At 34.3% G+C, this 20,676-nt stretch overlaps 2 protein-coding genes across 12 annotated transcripts in view; one reads left to right on the top strand and one right to left on the bottom strand.

The window, feature by feature from the left end:
* The window catches only part of LOC113392948 (NADP-dependent malic enzyme), a 31,212-nt gene extending 20,010 nt beyond the window's left edge, over positions 1–11,202 (top strand). For all 3 annotated transcript variants that reach the window (XM_026629595.2, XM_026629596.2, XM_026629594.2), the window contains exons 3-12: positions 4,029–4,187; positions 6,169–6,350; positions 6,517–6,677; positions 6,934–7,138; positions 7,442–7,568; positions 8,049–8,274; positions 8,541–8,683; positions 8,900–9,073; positions 9,515–9,638; positions 9,723–11,202. In XM_026629595.2, coding sequence (XP_026485380.1) covers positions 4,029–4,187; positions 6,169–6,350; positions 6,517–6,677; positions 6,934–7,138; positions 7,442–7,568; positions 8,049–8,274; positions 8,541–8,683; positions 8,900–9,073; positions 9,515–9,638; positions 9,723–9,862 — 1,641 coding nt within the window. In that variant the 3' untranslated portion in view covers positions 9,863–11,202. The remainder of the gene's footprint in view (positions 1–4,028; positions 4,188–6,168; positions 6,351–6,516; positions 6,678–6,933; positions 7,139–7,441; positions 7,569–8,048; positions 8,275–8,540; positions 8,684–8,899; positions 9,074–9,514; positions 9,639–9,722) is intronic.
* Positions 11,203–12,701: 1,499 nt separating this feature from the next.
* Doa (Darkener of apricot) overlaps positions 12,702–20,676 on the bottom strand; it is a 55,174-nt gene continuing 47,199 nt past the window's right edge. For 8 of the 9 annotated variants that reach the window (XM_064216342.1, XM_026629591.2, XM_026629587.2 and 5 more), the window contains 10 exons: positions 19,948–20,029; positions 19,403–19,469; positions 18,713–18,826; positions 18,095–18,185; positions 17,605–17,784; positions 16,390–16,519; positions 16,134–16,278; positions 15,572–15,677; positions 15,166–15,313; positions 12,702–13,104 (listed from right to left, as the gene is read on the bottom strand). In XM_064216342.1, coding sequence (XP_064072412.1) covers positions 13,034–13,104; positions 15,166–15,313; positions 15,572–15,677; positions 16,134–16,278; positions 16,390–16,519; positions 17,605–17,784; positions 18,095–18,185; positions 18,713–18,826; positions 19,403–19,469; positions 19,948–20,029 — 1,134 coding nt within the window. In that variant the 3' untranslated portion in view covers positions 12,702–13,033. Of the gene's footprint in view, positions 13,105–13,648; positions 13,680–15,165; positions 15,314–15,571; positions 15,678–16,133; positions 16,279–16,389; positions 16,520–17,604; positions 17,785–18,094; positions 18,186–18,712; positions 18,827–19,402; positions 19,470–19,947; positions 20,030–20,676 lie in introns of all 9 variants that reach the window. The other variant, XM_026629583.2, reaches the window with a different exon arrangement.

Below are 20,676 nucleotides of genomic sequence, written 5' to 3'. Positions count from 1 at the left end.
TCTGTCGTGTTCTCAAAACACCTGTCGCAGCTCGTAAAAACTTTGCACTTGACATAGTATTATAAGTTATTACGGTCAGTGTCACGTCAATTAGTTGATACGCTCCGTAATTCTGATGAAAATTAGGGTGAAAAATTAAATAAGTAATTGATTTTCTTTTTGTTCATAATATTTAGCAAGTTATGTATAAATATTTTTTTCTTAATTCTTCTAACTTATAAGTTTTATTTTATTGTTATCTATCTATATCTCGACTGATTTATATATAAAAGATGACGATGATATCTTTTAATCAACTATATGTAATTGAAGTCGGACCAAATGAACTTGTCTCTTGACATTCAAATTGAACCTTCATATAAAGCAGTAACACTTTTATTATAACCTTCAATATGCCACAAAGCCTCCAAAAGCTTTGACCTTAATCTCGGCAATAAGTTATGTGGAGCGAACCCGACTGTATTTATGTCGCCCCGGGCGTCACAGTGACCGCATGGTGTGTTAGATGTAAGTTTTAAATGATTTGTTGATGATAAATGAGGTAATATATAAATGTATTTACTTAATAGTTTCTATCGTTAGCATAGAAAAAAACTCAACCCCGAATCGTTATTACAAGAGATATTATATCTATATATGTACATACCAACGCACTAGTTGCTAGTCTTGATAAATGTAGATTTTTTTTTTAATTTCACTAAAAAGTATCCAAAGTTCTATTCCAGGACGCACACTCAACGAAGTTTTATTTAAATGCAAATTAAAAAAATTCTCGTTTTTTAGCGAAGTTATTCATGACAATCAACTAACACCTAACAATAAAGTCATAGATAATCTCTGATCTGTCACTAATTTCTAGTTTAGGGGTGATGAACAAACCGCCAGCGATTATAATTGATGATAATAGAAATTCGGAAGCAAGGAAATTGATTTTGATAAAAATAGTTTTTCTAAGTACCTACCTGCTTTAAAATGTGGTTCCGTTTTCTCGTACGAGTATGACATGGTTCTCTAAAATATACTACAAGTATTGTTCCTACATAACGCATATCTACACCGTGTGATCGTGTTTTATTGATCGTAGCCTCAGGCATAAGGCTGCATTTTCTAATAAATTTGTTATTACGTACTTATGACTGGTTGTTAGAACATTTTCACTTAGCTTTTAGTTCATTTGTAAATGCTGATATCACATGACATGACTGTTTTGTGAGACACCAGTAATTATACAGATTCAGAATCATTACGTCATGTATTTTTGGGAGTATATTAATTGGCATTGCTCTCAGAGCAAAATCATAATATAACCCCTAAAAATATATATATACCTTTTTAACTACCTTTTGGAGCTTTAAAAATCATTACTGATTAAGTTGCTAATAAGTAAATAATAAGTAATGTTATTATTATTATTAAAAATTCAATAATTAAAACTATTTGCTTTTTAAAAATCTTACTTCATAATATTTTTACAAACAAGTGTACAAGTTCTTTAAAAAAATATATGCTATCGAACGCGCGTCACCGGAAAATCGTTGAATGCTTACTGAAAATTTACTGAAAGTGGATTCAAAGGAGAGTTAAATATTATTTGAATTGGAAGGAATTATAAAATCGTTTGAGGATGAAGTATTGACGAGGGTGAAATATAAAATGGAGTGTGATTGGTGGCAACTGACGCCTCGACGAGAAGTTTATTCAATACCGGATAGCTTGGCGGCGCATGATTCACGGGTTAGAAGGTTTTTTTTATAGCTTAATAAATCATTTTCGGATCCTATCGACTCATATTTTATATGTATAATAATTTAATACGCTAACAATGTTGGTAGCTTAGTAACTCATTTAGTAATAATCCATTTCTTATGATATATCTCGGCGGAAGGGATTCGCCGCCTGATGGTAATTATTCATCACCCCATACAAATTGGCTCTGTAAAAATATAGAGCATTCCTCAATCTAAGATGTTACGTCTCTTGTTCCTATAATTACACTGGCTCACTTACCCTGCAGTGTTGGCGCAGTTTGTCCCTTCACATTCATATCATTAAAAATAATAGGAGAGTTTTCCACCGCTCGGGTTTATTGCCAGTATTATGGAATTAATTACAAAGATAAATAAAACACGAAGTGTACCTAATAGATGCTTGCCCGGGTTTGAACTCATCTACTTCGATTAAGATCTCGGCATCTTCCCGCTTACTTATTGAATAATTTCTAAATAAGTTTAATGATCAAGCAAAAAAAAAAACATTTTTAAGACGACAACGTTAATTATTAGTATTTTATAAACTTCTCATACTTTTAATTTACCTATGTAAGTATATATTTAATATGTATATGGAAGTAACAAATGAATCTATAATTGCTGAATTATAATTAATAGTTCTAATAAATATGGAATAAGTTTAACATGTCATAGAGCAAAAAACCTTTTGCACAATATTAAGTCAGAACATTAACCCATACGGTATGCAAACTACAAAGCACGACAAAAACACCGTTTGCTACGTCATAGCCACGCCTCCGGTAAGATGAATTTTATTTTATACGTCGAATGTACATACATATATGTCGTGATTTATTTCTTAGGCAACGGAAATATACATGCTATGCCATGGTAATGTTTATTAAACTTATTATAATTCCCAAGACTTGCAGTAACATCGAAAAGTTTTTTAAATACAAGCGGTTTTTTAATGGCAAGTTTACTAATTACTTAGCATATTTGTTTAATCATGAATTATTAGTTGGAAAAATAATGAATTAATTTAAGTAATTGTAGTTGTAATTGCGTAGATAATTCATAAAACGGAATTCGATTAAAAGTGAACTATCTTATTATCAGGTAGAAGAAATTTTATTATAACATGTTCTGCTCACAGGAAACATTGCTACTAAGTGAGTTAAAGTATCAATAATTTCCATACATACTTAATTATGTGAATTTTAATGTTCCATTGTCAATACATTAAATTGTCAATAGTATCTGAAGACTATATATATATATCGCATATTCTCATGTTCCTTTTAACTAAACAATTTCGTTTCAACAATAAATCCTTATTAGCGTGATTTCCAAGTCCGCGAATAATCACGCGGACAATGAAACAGGAAATAACATCTATTAGTTCTATTACTCACTGTCGTCTGTGTAAAAAATATACATTTCGGTTTTTCAGCTTGTGATTATTCAAACTTTATTGCTTAAATACGGAATGGTATACATTCCGTATTATGTAAATAGTATGTAAATAGTCTTTGTTGTCTTAATATGGAAATTTTTAATTATCTCAATATTATAAAATAAATAAAAGGCATGTTGTAACGTTGTTATAAACTCACATATGAGTTATTACTAATTATTAAGTGAATTCTATGCAGTGTACATGTACTTAACATGCGGCTTTAATTGCTACCGATAGGAAATGGTAGGTTAACATAGGAATTGATAGTTCAAGCTTGAAAAATCATTACAAACGCGGTCACCTTTATTACGTCATTTACCGTTGACTTCGTGACGTCCGTAAGTTCTGGAACGTTTCATACTAATTGTCCGAAAATAAACTTTTCTACTGGGATTGTTTTGTAAATTTACGTTTTACCAATAGTAGGACTTCGTGGGAGTCCGTTTTGTTTGGTTCAACCTACTTGTAGAATATACCAGTCATTCTACCACCGAACATTGACGATACAAAAATGTTTTATACTTAATAACATAAGTGGAAAGAGGCTTTTTAAATTAAATGGCAGCTAACGCAAATAAGCAGTAATTAAATAAATGTGCCGTTTTCTTTCAATATTTGAAACAATAGACGCAATATTAAATATAAGGCCTTACATTACATTTATCGCAAATATGTCGATTGAAGAAACAACTATGTCACGAGGCTGTCGAAAAACTATATTTTGGAAAGTAAATTGATTTTGTAACAAAATAAGCTCCAGTTCAACAAAATAAATTCCAGTCTATGACCTCATAATAAACAATTTCATATTTCATCTAAACATGTTTTTATTGTCATAGGGTATGGCGTTTACAATTGAGGAGCGTCAAGCGATGGGCATCCACGGCCTGTTGCCCCCGAGGGTGAAAAGTCAAGAAGAGCAGGTGCACCTGTGCAAGCTGTCTTTCGACCGGTATGAGGATCCTCTGAACAAGTATATCTATCTGATGGGATTACTTGTGAGTACTACTTTCAATATATATTTTTTTTCTTTTTTATTTTAGCTAGTAAATAATATTCTTAATTCAAAGTGAAAAAAAAAGTGTGTGAGAGAGAGAGAGAAAAATAAATTGTCACTATCGTTCTTTCATAATTAGATAAGTTATAGAAGGTATGTATCTTTCTATAGCATTATGATTTATTTGAACATGGGTAGAATTTGCCCTAATAGTTAGTGGCACCCTTGGACAATGTTAGAAATATATCAGATTAGTAAAAAGTAGTAAAGTTGTCTATGTTTAAATCTCATCGTCTTTGATTATATGTATCTAATCAAAGTCAAAAATCTACCAGAGGTTAGGAAATTAAAACGAGTAGTAAATTTAATACATTTTGTCTTTTTAGTATTAAACAGTAAATTATTAACACTAAACCAATGTACTATTTCGGAGAGAGCATTGTTCATATCGTCATATATTGAAAGACGTCTTTCTAATTTAAAAATTAAAGAAGTGTCATCAGAAAACAATACTATCTCGTGTTTATTACCTAAAAGATGTGGCAGGTCATTTATATAGACAAGGAAGAGAAATGGACCAAGAATTGATTCTTGAGGGACCCCCACAGTAACTGGAGCCCCGGGAGATCTCTTTCCGTTTACATCAATCCTCTGAATCTGATTGCTCAGATACAAAATCAGAAGACAGAGTGCAGTGTCTCTCACTCCATAATGACGTAGCTTCCTGACCAAAGTTTCGGGTTGCACACAATCAAAGGCCTTAGATAAAACACAAAATAAAATTAAATAGATTGGTGTCTATTATATTAGACAGTACGCCACAACGCTATGTATCTATGAGTAGGTCTATGTACGGAGGAGTCTGTATTACTAATTAGTATAAAGTAATAGTTAAATGTGACAATATATTTGACACAATAATTAATAATGTCTACCAACCCAACAAAAATCATTGAAATGCTCCTTGTTAGTGGTACACGTACATAACGAAATGCTACGTGATTACGTCACAACGTATCTCACGTAACTTTGTTGATGTTTACAATTTCTAAAGAGATGATAACATTAATGTTATGTTTATTTGAAATTATAAGATTAGATAAATACATTTTATAATAAGGATCAATTGAACAGTAAACACTTGAGTACCTATAAACACTTTCTGTAGTTGCATAGCACAAAGTTTAAATAATTAAGTTATATGTTTCATACAATACTATTTTAAAAGAAACATGATGTAAATTGTAGTTAACGCCATTCTTTTAAAAATAAAAAAAATGTTCACGACGATTTTTGATTCTACGCGATATTTAAAAGGTTGAATAAAATAAAATATAAATATAGGACATAAAGTTTGATTACTAAATAAATGGAAGTTGATTTACTTGGGCGCAGATTCCTTTAATGATTCTAACTTTCTACCCAAAAACCAGCGATACACTTGCTTGACTATCAATAATCAAAAATCGACTATCGGTTTGAAAATGTTTTTCATTATTAATTCTTTTTTTTCATTTGTTTTTTGTTATTGTTATTAACCTATTATTAAACCGTGAGTGCAAAAGATTAAAAAATACAAGATTTTTTGAAGTTTTAAATAGGAGGAGTTATATGGCCTTTTGCATTATCAGTTGCGACGTGCCAGTCAGACTATCTTAGTAGTAAGCTATTAGCTATATACGAAATACGTGATGATTATTGATAATCTTAGATTCTTGTTTATAAAACTTAGAATGGACAAATATTAATTTAGTTGAGCCTCTACTGTGTTTCTTCATTTGTTGGGTTTCTTCTTTTTAACACAGCATGTATCTACGGATTGCTGGACTTTTGGAAATAGTTTATGAGTCAGTGACATATTTCTCATGCTACTTATTATGGCCCAAAAAATGCGAGGGTGTGTCTCGCATTTCCTATAGCTGAACTATTAATCACTTATTACCTTTTTCTTAATATTCGAAGTATTAAATTTTCTCTTTAAGGATCGTAACGAGCATCTTTTCTACCGATTCGTCGGGGAAAACGTCGCGGAAATGATGCCTATAGTGTACACGCCAACTGTGGGGCTCGCGTGTCAGAAGTACGGGCTGGTGTATCGCCGACCGCGCGGTCTCTTTATCACCATCAACGACAAGGGACACATATATGATATATTAAAGAACTGGTATGTTTTGCTTTTAATTATATCTGGTTTTAATATTATTTTATTTCAAATTAAAAAGACTCTGTAGTGACCATTAGCTAGAGTGTTCGAAAAATGATTTCCTTTGAAATGTATAGACTAAAAACCTTAAAATTAAAATAAATTTGTCAATTATTTTTAACATTAGGCCCGAAACCGATGTACGCGCTATCGTAGTAACAGACGGTGAACGTATCCTCGGCTTGGGAGACTTGGGCGCCTGTGGTATGGGTATTCCCGTGGGCAAGTTGTCGCTGTACACCGCGCTGGCTGGTATCAAACCTCACCAGTGCCTGCCTATCACGCTTGGTGAGTTTCTTTTTCTTAAACATTTATAAATTAATTAAATATAACATATAATTTATAAAACTGCAGATATAGGTAAACTTATATTTTAGTTATAACTAAGACATCTTTATTTACAGTTAACTAACTGTTTTAAAGGTAAAATTATTACTTATAAATCGTATATTCTTATATATCTTCTTTTTTATAAATACAGCAATGTAGCTGTATTTATAAAAAAGAAATAAACTATATCCAAATATTTTCTGCATCCTTTCAGATGTGGGCACGAACACCCAGACGATGTTGGACGACCCGCTGTACATCGGTCTGCGTCAGAAACGTGTCCGTGGCGCCGCCTACGACGAGTTCATCGACGAGTTCATGCAAGCCGTCGTGCAGCGCTTCGGGCAGAACTGCCTCATACAGTTCGAGGACTTCGGCAACGCGAACGCCTTCCGTCTGCTAGAGAAGTACCGTGGAAAGTGCGTATTCTTTTGAACTCATCCTGACATGTTAGCTGTAAGACGAAATTTGAGTTACGAAGTGACTCCCTAAGGCGCGATTACATTTTAAGGTCAGTCGACCATTTTTAAAGAGCAATGTTTCTGTATGTTCGAGTTGAGCATATCTGACGTTTAACTAATGTCTGGATATTATCATAGCGCCGTTATACACACGGAGATACTGTCAAAAGCTGAGTTATCTCACTAATCACTTTTGAAATCAGATGCCATTTAAATTGAGTAAAGAGCAAAGACTCGTAGTAAACATCGGTCGCCCCGCAGGTACTGCACATTCAACGACGACATCCAGGGTACGGCGGCGGTGGCGGTGGCCGGCCTGCTGGCGTCGCTGCGCGTCACGGGCACGCGCCTGTCTCACAACACCTTCGTGTTCCAGGGCGCCGGGGAGGTGACCACTTCGCTTTCCGGACCTTATCTAGACCATAGAGCCATCTCGACCCACTGTTGTCGTTTGAACTGATTTACGCTATTAAATAGCGCTGGCTGGTTTCCTTGCGATACTTTTTTTCTCATTAAAAAAAATGGTTTGATTTTATTTTGCCTTATATTGATGATACAAAATAGTTTTTTTTTAATATTATGTACGAGATTATTATAACTTATCTCGAAATAACTAGCTGTTTTTCTACAATGGGTGTCATAATTTAAGTAACTTTGTTTCGATTCAAAAGTACAATTACCGATTAATTAAAAATATTGTCACTTCTATAATCTTGTAATATCATTTTAAATGTGTAGATTATTATTAGTTTTATTTTACCATACCCTTCTTAATATGATTAATTATTATCATGATTAAATTACAATTTCCAAAACATTTTTCACACCGAAACCCTTCGATGATTAGACAACTTTTATTTATCAACAGGCGTCTTTGGGTATTGCGGAGTTGTGCGTGATGGCCATGAAAGCCGAAGGTACCTCTGAAGCGGATGCTCGCAACCGTATCTGGATGGTGGATTCCAAGGGTCTTATCGTGAAGAACAGGCCCGAGGGCGGCCTCAACGAGCACAAGGAGAAATTTGCGAAGAACTGCCCGCCCATTCGCACCCTTGCCGAAGTAGTCAACGTAGCGAAACCGTCTGTACTCATCGGTGAGCTTATCGTTAACCCTGATTCATTTAAAAGCTGGCATTCTTTGTCAGTCAAGTATTCATCTTCATGTCTATCATCGTTAATTACAAACGTACGTATACTTTAGTTGGCGTGATTGGTGGCACATTGAAGGTTTAAGGAATTGGTAATATTTTTACTGCGAGTACGAGCACTATGCTTCACTTCACTAATATAAGTGAAGAAGATTGAGACAAATCTATGAAGTAACAGTAAGGAGTGTCCGAACTCGAACTCTCGCCCGCAGGCGCGGCGGCCGTCGGCGGCGCCTTCACCGCCGACATCCTGCGCGCTATGGGGGAGAACAACGACAGACCCGTCATTTTCGCGCTCTCCAACCCCACCAGCAAGGCTGAGTGCACTGCAGAGGAGGCCTACGGGAACACCGACGTATGTATTTCTTGCCACTCAGAGTGGCCGATCGCGGGATGTCATTAGTGTGCTTTTAATAACAGTAGTGAATATAGAGTAAGATGTTTTTTATAATAATAATTTGGTCTGGTCGTCTTTAAAAGACGTACGCGACCGTTGCGGACTTTTGTAATCAAACGAGTGCAAAGTAGCGCCGAGCGGCGACTGTACGGCGGCCGTGTGTCGTGTGCGCAGGACCGCGCCATCTTCGCGTCGGGCTCGCCGTTCCCCGACTACCGCACCAAGGACGGTCGCGTGCTGCGGCCGGGCCAGGGCAACAACGCCTACATCTTCCCCGGCCTGGCGCTCGGCATCCTGTGCGCCGGCCTCGTCGACATCTCCGACGACTTCATGCTGCTCGCTGCCGAGGTGCGTTCATTGCTAACTACGAACAGGATTCATTCATACGAGAGATAGGAAAAATGAGGCTCAGGTGGACGATTCCTTGTCATTATTACAATTAAAAACGCAAATGTCAAAAAAGCTACTATTTAACTTAGTCATGACGCGTTCTTTTATTCTTTACAATGAACGTAAATAAGAATATTTAATATTAAATATGAATATTTATTTTTGTGTGTCAAACCCATGCATGCAATACATGAAATGTTTTATTAATAATTTGATGTAATTTTAATAATAATGATTTTCTAAAAAAGGGGTATAAAGTTTTTGCTTCACATATAAATAGATTGTTGTCGCTCGATCGTTGGGCTTAACTCAAGACATTCTTTACCTATCAGACAAAATTTCATATATTACTTTTCTATCACATATTACGTTATATCATATATCTTTGTTAAATTGCAGGCTTTGGCTGAGATCGTGTCCCAAGACAATCTGGACCAGGGCAGCCTGTACCCGCCCCTGGCGGACATACAAGAGTGCTCGATTCAGATCGCCAAGAAAGTAGTGCAACACGCATACAAAACCGGTAAATTTTATTTGACACATTTTATACTTATTATAAAAACATTAAAAAAAAAAGCAAACATGTAACGTTTGGTGACGCGCACAGGCAAAGCGTCGGTGCAGCCGCAGCCGCTGGACACGGAAGCGTTCATCCGCGCGCAGATGTACGACGTGCGGTACACGCCCGCGCTGCCGCCGCGCTACGACTGGCCCGCGGCCGACGCGCCGCGCGTCGCGCTCATGTAACGCCGCCCGCCCCGCCCCGCCCCGCCGCGCCTCGCCCGTACCATGTGTCAACCGACCGCGCCAAAACGCGAATATTCTAGCTTTGAATTTCAATATTTCGAATTGAAAAAATATCCCTATCACATCTATTGCCGATGACGGTTTCCAGGTGATATTTCTACAAAACTGATGGATAGTTCAATTTACTCGATAGCGATATTGGTTTTGCTTGGTTTACATTTTGTACAAGGTGAACGAGAAATCGAAAACCGACTAGATAGTCATTTACACATTGGAGCGGAAGACTAAAAATTGGATATTTTTGTAGAACATCAATACTGGAGAGGAATGGCTTATAGAGTTACGACCATCTGTTATTCGGTTTGGCATTCAGTTTGTTTATCTAATCGCTGCCATCGCTTGATCAAATTTTACCAAAGTTTTATTATTAGACATAACGGGAATATTTATTTATAATTTAAACAAACTTAAAAATATACTCGACCACTCTCATGTGTTTTAAGCGATAGCAGCGCTTTCCGCGTGAATCTATAAGATGCAAGTTCTATAATTGACAAGGACTCTTACAATGTTAATTCCACATTTTGAAAAATTCGTCTATATTTTGTTACTACTTAAAACTATGCTACTTAATGTAATTTGTATGTAAAGTTTCGTAAAGCTTGATTTAAATATATATTTTGATTCAAAAAATTCATGTTTTGTACAAGTTGAATGAATATGATAATGATTAATGTAATATTTTAATTGTCTTTCTCATATTAATTTGAAAAATTCTAAGGTGCAAATTGTATAAGCAATTTTGGCAACAGTGCATTGCCAAGAGTAGTGACGCTTAATCTATTCGTGATACAATGTGACATATTTTTGGTATTTATTTTTACTTTGCCAACGACCACTTAATTACTTGATCAAAACAAAACATTACAATGATTGTATTGTCTGTGTCAATGTCGCATTCAATAAAAATTATAGCAACATAACATTCCAATATTCGAAATAATATCTTTTTTGAATAAATGTAGATCTAATCATATATATTTTATTGTAAAGTTAAGTTATTTTATTTATATCGAAATTAATGTACTTTTGTGCATCGATGAACAAAATTTTGTGATATACATTTATAGAGGTATGTTATATAGCTGTCAGAATAATGTCAAAAAATGTATTTTTTGTTATGTTTATAAATTTATCAAGTTACATATTTATTTAGTTAAATTAAGAATCTTGTCATGTAGACTAGAAGTGTAATATTGAACAAGCTAATATTTAACGGACCGGCAATGCAATATACTATTTATTTGTAACGCATTAACAATAAATGTTTTTTTTTTAAATGTTTTATTATTTTAGCAAATATATCCCCTATCAGTACACATTCAGGGATTCGTGTAGATTGTTTGCTTTTTAGCATTTTATAATTGATGTATAATCTATGATATCGTTATTTTTATTCTATTTATTTATTTGAAACACCATCGGCATATTCACAAAAACAATGCAATCAAAAGTACACGGACCAATGCAGTGTGATACACCACTACAGGTATTTACAGCACTATTGAATTACAATAAAAAGTTATTGTCGATACAGTATCACTGATAAGGCCTATTGAAATGGCAAAATAAACAACATTCGATTTACGTCTTCCATGCGAATATATGCGAATTCAAATAAATTAATAAGTAAAATTGTAATGACCACATAATTTCGCATATCCACTGTAATACACATATAAGTTCTTATTTTCAATAACAACTTCGCCGAGATTCAAAACGCCATATAACTAAGGTAAAGTACTCCTTGGTCCCTTCACGTGAGAAAGAAGAAGAAACAAAATAACTAGTAATTCAAGTTCTATAACATTACTAATACTTAAGTTTTAGTATTTTACAGAATTTTTTTCACGAATTCATGTGGAATACCAAAGTTAAAAAATAAAATTATAAACAAAATAATTGTCATTTCTAATCAATGTCAAAGTTGTTGTCTAAAGTGTACGTAAGAGAAATTGTTCTTAAAAAACAAGGACTATTTTTTTTTGATGCGATTTCGATTTGTGGACGAAGCGCTAGATTTGTATTTCGCGGACTTGCAGCCCCATCCGAATAGCTTTCCTAGATACTATTTTATCAAGATTTATTACTCCAAAAAACAATAAGGCGCGACTCTGTATATGTTACGATATATTCCACATTGTACGTAACTGGCATTAGCACTTTCCTATAATACTATTTGTATATGTGTTATTTACGTTAGATTATGCGGTTAAAAAAAGAACTATCCATACCGCAACGTGGATGCTTTTATTTTTAAACAGTTACAACTTGGGGTCAAAACAAACCGAAGGATATTTCAATTTTAACAAAAGAAACAATCCAAAGACAGAAATCATGCACAAAAAAAGATCACTTGTGATAGTCTTCACGGTTTTAAAAAAAAAAGTAGTAGTATTGGTCTTTGATAAATAAATTTATTTAAAGTAATGAAAAACGAAACTTATTGGGTAAATAAAATCTGACGGATCTATAAGTACTGATCTATTAGGTCCATTGCCAATCAAAGAAATCCTTGGTTTATGTGTAGAATTAATAACAACTAGCTTACTAATACACAAAAATATGACGTTAAAGTGACGTTTCAAGAAGTGAGGCTAACAACTCTCATTGATCTTGCAGATAATTGCAGATATTTAGTTTTAAATTTTGAGTCGGGAAATATATTATGATCAATACCTTAGTCCCTTTAATTATAAAATATCAAAAAAATATCACGAGTTAAGGTATGCATTACGCAGAATATATAGAAATAATAATTAATAAAAAATGAAACATATTTTCTCTCAGACCAACAGTCTTTATTTCAAGTAGTAATTATTTATAAATACAAATTGAGAAGTACCGATTCACAACAAAATATAACCTAGATTACAATGTCTGCAAAATAATTATATCACTTATCACTTCATTAACAATGTACACGTTCACACGGGGCGGGCGCTCCGGTGGGCGACGGCCAGTGACGGCCGGCGCGGGGCGGGTCAGCCGGTGGCGGCCAGAGTCGGCCACTGCAGGTCGCGTCAGCCGGCGGCGGCCAGAGTCGGCCACAGCGGGCCGCGGCGGCCAGGATTGGCGAGGGCGAGCGGCCGGCGGCCAGCGCGGCTCGGCTCACCTGCTGAGCGAATGTGATCGCTCACGGGACCCCGAACCCTCACCGTTGCACCTGGCGCGGTCATTGCCTGCAAAAGAAATACTTAATGATGAGTGTGGAGGTTTCAATTATTGTTTACGTTTAATTTAATGATAAGATTTTATATTATGATCAAGGAAGGTTCTTTTCATTTTAAAAATATTTTTGTTGCAATTCGTAGTAATTAATCAAAGTTCAGCAATTGTATAAATAGCAATTTAGATTAGAATTTACTTGTTTAGAACTATACATTTAAAAAAGGGAAGTATCTGGTGTTTAAAATACTAATGCCCGGTGAGGATGAACATGCTAATTTAACATCAACAACTGTAACTTTTAAAAGACAATCATTCCAACATAAACGTTATCGAAAAAAAACAATAAAAAAAAAAATTACAATCACGCGATAATTTTATTAAAATAAATAAAAATATTTAAGTTATTTCTCTAAGTTTTGGAAGCAAAACTTATAATATGCACACTGACAGTAAAGAAACGAAAAAAAAAAAAAAAAACTAAACATGTCGCAGCATGTGTTCACACGTTAGAAATACAAAGCTAAGAAGCATCTAACGAGTTAAAACAGGCCTGACCTAAGATACGACGGCCTTGTAGACTGGAATCCTATAACAAACAATTTAAAATCACACATCTGCGACCTATCAATCACTTTATTTATATTTATACATTGTCTATGTTGGCTTGATTCGATGAAAATAGTTTTCGAGACTAAATATGATGACACAGATGTTGGTGTTTTCTATATAAATGCTCTTTGTAATTATGGAACTAATTTTAGTACAATTTGTAAGCCTTTTTTGTTCATAATTTTATTAACATGTATAATAAATATTACATAAAGTATACCACATGTAGTCGAAATTCCTTTTTGGATGAATAATGAAAATTTGATAGAAATTACTTAAACGATAGTCTATTTCAATGGAAGAAATGTAAAAGGTAAATGAAAACTTTTGTCTTTAGAGTCAATTAATTGGATATGAAGTTCAATTAAAATAGTAGGGTTAGTACTTAGTACAGTAAAAGGTTGTTTGTTTAATACATTATCAATTAACTTATGAACCATAAGCAAAGCAAAAGAATATCATAATCTATCATTAGTTACGATAAATGTTGTTATTCTTTTAGGCATAGTTATAATCATGATTTTAGAAAGACATCCAGATGGACGTAAAGAAAACTTTATAAAACCGAAAAAAAGAAATGTAAATGTATTTATAACTTACATATTCACTTTTTGTTAAGTTTATTTATCACATACATATTATTTAATTGTGTGTATTATTTATAGATTTGTTTTTATTTAATTTCAAGTTATTAGGGTTATTCCAAGTATTGTCGTTTAATAATAAATATATATTATATCAATAATATAAAATGGAGCATCATCTTGACCAGGGCACAGTATGTGTGACACGTATGTCAGTACTTCATAGAATTCAATTCTTATTTGTAATAATAAGATTGAAAGGTATATTAATATGGGTTGTTTTTATTTTAATTAACGGGTTTGATTCCTTGCTCGAAAGATTGCCATTTCAAAAATATAATTATGATGTATAAGATTTAATTAAAATAGAAACACACCCATTGTAAGTATTTTTTGCTAACTTCTCGATTCGGCCCATCCAATTTCAATTAAATTCACATACATTACTGTTCATGTATATTTAGTTGTAAGCTAATTAAGATATAAACAACCTGTATATTTATTAATTAAATCGATAAATCGCGTCTAAAATAGCGAAGCCGTTGCTATCAAAACTTAGAAGTGTTTGTAAATAAAAATAAAGTACCCCAGAATTGTTGTGTACTACAAACACTACACACTTTGACAACTATCAGCAAATTGCTTGATAAATGTACATATATCAAAAACTTGTTTACCTTTTTCCTTCTCCTATAGGAATAGACTATATTATTGAAAATTATATTTTTACTAAAAAAGTCTAAACTATACTATAATTTTATTATAATTTAACAAGACTTTTTTCTTTATAAAATATAATATGAATGTTCTGTGCATGTGGACATATTCAAGTAAATATAAGGTGTTGTTGTATAGGTAAAAATAGATGGCGAAACTAACCAAGACGCTGCTGCGATGGCAGCTTACTGAAGAAGGGATGCTTGAGTGCTTCTCGCAGCGTGATGCGTTGCGAGGGCTCGTACTCCAGCATGCGCGCTATCAGCTCGAAAAGCTGCCGGTGCTCCTCACTGTTGCTTTGCAGGTACCTCTGTAAATCATGTCAGTATTATTTATTAGCATTTCAATGCAAGTTTGAAATAATAATTCAACAAGAGGTAATTGAATTCCATGACCGTGAGTAACTTTTCAAACGAAATTTATATATCTTGCATCAAAATTAATAGTGAATACTTTTTCCATATTGTTTACAAGTAAACCTTTATTTTTTTTGGTTTAATGTAGGAAACGTCTAAACGAATTCTGCCTTTTTTTTTAATATGTAAAAATAATTTTAAACAGAACTTACCAAAAGTGGTTTACAATTTTCTCTTACATATCGGCCCGCTGACGATTTGTCGTCCCAGTCTAATTTGCCATGGTAGAAATATTTTGTTCTTGTCTTTCGTGCCATTCTAAAAAAATATTAAGAATTGTAAAGACTGAAACTGAAAGATATGTGAAAATTTGTATGTTACTAATTAATATAAAAAAATACCAATCTTAGACTATACAATGAGGCAACTAAGAAAAAATTTGATAAATAACATATTATCTTTTAGCCTTTCTGGGTATTTATTATATTTTCTACCACCAAGCAGCAATATTTAGGATTTTTTGTTGCAGTTTAAATGATAAATAAGCCGGTGCAACTACAGGCTCAAGGCACATCACATCTCAGTTCTCAAGGTCAGTAGCACCAATGTTTATGGACAGTGGTGACCACTTACCATCAGGTGGTTCATTTGCTAGTTATTACTATGACATTAAATAAAAACGATTGTTGATGTATCTGCAACGTCAGGAATGAAGTTTGTCTTCAAGGATTTTTTGATTTAGATTTGACAGGTGGCAGGTGTTATCTCACTGACCTGTACGGTATGGGTCCGAGGATGCGCTCCATCATGGCGAGATGCTCGCGGTTGTCATGTGTCTGGAAGAGCGTAATCCCGAGGTGCAACTCGAACATTATACAACCTATCGACCACACGTCGCACGGTTGTGACCAACCCAGCTCTAAAAGTTTAAATGTTATATGTAAATTACATGATATTAAAATGTTATATAATTTAAAAAATAATTCAATAATTATGAATAAAGATAAAAATATATGAATGTTTTATTAACCTAATATGACCTCCGGCGCCCTATAATGCCTGGTGGAGACGATTGTGCTGTGGTGCTCGTGGTCGAAGGTCGCGCTGCCAAAGTCGATGAGTCGCACGTCACTGCGCTTCACGCGCCGTAAGTCATGTTTCTGAAAGTTATATGTTCAGAATATTAATATAATGATGTATTTTCACTGACATAGTTTAGAAACCATCAGTTTTTTTTTAATTAAAGTATTTTACAAAGATACAGAAACTGTTACTTTTGTTGTTAGGACAATCTCAGAAGCAGCTTTTTATCTTTAAAATTATAAATGTGTGACATAGAAGATAGCGCATTAAGAAGCAATAGTCATTGAATGAGCTTTTGTTGGGCTCGGTGATTTTGGCAGTACTCCTTATTTTTAGCGAAACTCAGACACAGTTAATGTATACTGCCAAAAATAACGTAAACTGTCGTGACTTCTGTGCGAATCTGTGTCATTACTCACACTAATAGAATATATTACCCAAAAATTATATATATTTATATTGATTGTGGTGTGCGCATTATGAAAGATGTTTATGGAAACTCCAATAAAAAGAGGATGTTTACAATCCATCCAACATTATAAAATGACTATACATATAAGGATAAAACAAAGATGTGTTTGTGGTTATCCTGTTACATAAATAAATGTTTCTGAAGCTTATCTTTTATATAAGCTAACAATGTAGTACTAGACTTTAAGACCTGTTTAGGTTTGTTCAATCAGACAAAAATCAAACTATGTTATGTAAATTTATAACATTTATCTTGTAAGAAGTGATGAATGCACCAAGATTAAAAAAAATGTAACTGATCTTTTAAAAACAGGGTAATATAGATCCATTGCTAATGGTTGCCTATTTGAGTTCGTATTTTGGCTTTTGGAATTTGTTATAGTACATTAAGTGAAGAAGGTGATCAGTTATATATATCTTCATATTACGACACTAAGATGCGAAGCAATAACTATATAAATCAATCAATCTGGTGAACTGAGTACTTGTTTGTATGCTTGAAGCATATACAATTCAAATTTAACGCGGATTAAATCGCAGGGCTATTCATATTATAAGTATATAAGACAAAATGAAAATAAATTGTGTGAATGATGATTCAATGATTTTTTGATTGTTTTAATGTTTATGCAACATTTTCCTAAGGAATATATATGTACTAATATCACTATATTATGTAAAATAGACTTACTTTTTTAGAACTATTATATACACTGACGACTTCATAGTCGCTGTCCACGAAGAGTATGTTTTCTGGTTTCAGGTCGGTGTGCGTGAGTTTGTTGTCGTGCAGGAACAGCACGCTGTATATGAGTTGGTAAGAAATGTGACGCACTTGTTCCAGTGGGTAAGGTTGATAGTTATTGTCTTTCTGTAATTTATAAACCATTTCTAATTTTAATACAATTAATATAGATTTTAAAAATAAAATAAGAAATATCCATCACAAGTCAAACATATAGTTATCAGTTTCAGGACAGAGTGTAATATATTACTTGTCTAATAATTACTTTAATTTCAATCTTTTTTATTGATTACTAAATATATTTATATCCTTAATAAAAAAAAACTTAATTTTAAGAAATATACATTTCATGTTCTTATTTTTGTGCTAATGGCAAGTCAATTACTGAGTAGCATAAAAGTTGAATCATATGTAATATTACAAGATTATTACTCACTAGGAAGTCAAATACACTTTGTCCAAGCATTTCGAATGCAATACACATGTGTCCGTGGTACTCGAACCAGTCTAACATTTTCACACATAAGCTGAAAAAGAAAGGAAAACTCTTATGATGCAAGATTCTAATATTTATATTAAGCATTCAATGTAGGTCTGAGATTGGTACCGCTAATACTTAACGACAGCAGTAATATTATTGGAATTTTAATTCGACTAAAATAATAAAGCAACCATTTGCTCCATATACCCCTATGACACCCCCACGACATGACGTGAGACATGGAAAATGTGGTTGAGGTGCGAAGAGTAAGGTATTTTAGTGTTTTGGTTGACATCGCCGCTTGGCGCGCCGCCAGCGACGGCCGTCGCGTATAAACGGACAAGGTCAGATATTGCTACATTCGCTTCGTCTAATAACGTACGACAGAATCATCAACGACTTTGCATTACATTTTAATTAGCTTCCTATTTGTTACTTATTCAAACATTCGAAGGGATGATAACATCGAATACATTATTATTTAATTTTATTTATAGTATCTTATAAAGGTAAAAAAAAATCAGAAGATCTAAAATAGCATTTTAAAAATAACAGAACTTTATTTTTACTTACTTTTTACAGTCAGGGTCAATATCAGCTAACTTTTCTAAAACGTTTATTTCTAGTTTTGCAGCCTCTCTGTACTTCTCAACGTTTTTAATTATCTTCAGAGCCATTCTGTGCTCCCTAGAATACAGAAAATAAAATATTAGAGGGCTTAAAACATAGTTCAATAATTATTTATTTGACATAACGCTGGCAGCAGAATGGCCGGTAGACTGTTAATATAAACATATGGAAATAGAATCAGAATAATCGATGGAGAATACGATGCCAGACAAAGTATTTTAACAATATTTTTGATACTGTAAACATTTCTAAATTCAAAGTAACGGGAATCTCAGGTTATTTAAATAACCTGAACCTATATATGTGTACATTACAAAAAAAACTTGAAACAAAATAAAGAGATTCTCTTGTTTTCACTATTTTATGAGTCCTATTTGAAATAAAAATCACAAAAGTAATTTACTAATAGCTACATAAACAAATGGTATGGTTATAAATAAATACACAACTCGATAAAAGTAAGATATTTACCGTCTTTTTTTTCCTGGAATAAATATTAGATTAATCCTATTTTGTTGTCATATAATTAAAAAAATATTAAGCGGAAAACTGAACTGTGGATAGTTTTGGTTGTATAAATATTTAAGCATTATTTTTAAAGGAGAAAAATATTGTATAACTCTTTCAACTTACATTTCTAAGTCCTTCACCTCGACCACCTTGCCGAAGGTGCCTTCACCGAGCGTCTCGATGATTTTGTCTGCAATAAACCAAGGCAGGAAGATTAATCAACTGGTCATATAAAATAGTCATGATGGTATTTATCATTCGTTTTTCAGCTCCCATGATATCACTGCTCAGTGATATCGAGTTCAGGAAACAATGTATCATGGTAGTCTAGAAAGCGAAAAACCAATGCTCTGTATATCCAACATGACTAGTCTTTCCGAAATAGATATTACGGCGGTCACTGTTATTTAAAATGAAAATAAAAATCACAAGCGGTAATTATAGTAAGTCTGAAATCTTCAAAACTCAAATCACTGCTAGGACTTGATTGTGGGCGAAGTGACGATAATTGTCACTTCCGAGTTTTTGTCGTCGTTCTTTTTACGAAATGTTTGTATATGCATTATATGGCATGAATGTGTGTTTGTGTATAGTTGTGTATGTGTATCGTGTAGCAAACAGTGATGGTCATGGTATACAAGTGTTAAAGGTATGGTGTGGACACGAACATCTCGCTCCCATGACATATCCGGGCCAGTACACCAGGTGTCCGTCCTTGTCGTCCTTGACGGAGGAGCGTGCCCGGGAGCTCTGCAGGGCCGCCCGCGTTGACACGCCGCAGAGATGCCGCCGCCGCATCCGCACGCACCACGCGCCAACACGCCATCACGCCACACGCACCAGCCACATGCCACGGAGAGCGCCACGCGTTCGCCACGACCCGAGTAGTGTTGTACCCAACAATCAGACAATGGAACGGTTGCCCGTCAGACAAGCGACAATTGGTATGGTGTGTCGTACATGCTGTTAGAGGGCGGACGGGTGGGCGCTGCGGTGCGGCTAATGCGCCGCGGCGGGCGCCCGAGAAACCGCTCGGGCGTCCGCCTACGATAGCGCGCCGCTCGCGAGGACTCGGAACTGGGCCGGGAACGGGACGGTAGAGGACGGAAGGGTACCCGACGCATCTTTCACGCACGCAAAGCTTCCAAAGATAACCTTTCATACTCAGGTTCATTAGGTAAACAGTGTCCACCCGATCCCGTCTAAAACTAAACGGCTTCACTTTACTAACATTTCCATTAACAGGTTCACAACTTTTTTTAGGTTCGTTTGAAAATATTTTCACGCAAAATAAAGACATATTACATTTTAAAACACCCATAAGAAAATTCATCACATGCACTATCATATCACAAGATTTATATATTTACTTCTTTGTCTGAACACGCAACACGGTT

The sequence above is a fragment of the Vanessa tameamea genome, chromosome 12 (genome assembly GCF_037043105.1).
Source record: "Vanessa tameamea isolate UH-Manoa-2023 chromosome 12, ilVanTame1 primary haplotype, whole genome shotgun sequence".
In the NCBI taxonomy this organism is placed as follows: domain Eukaryota; kingdom Metazoa; phylum Arthropoda; class Insecta; order Lepidoptera; family Nymphalidae; genus Vanessa; species Vanessa tameamea.
Note: the sequence above shows the minus strand (reverse complement) of the source record. Positions and strands in the feature narration are given on the sequence as shown.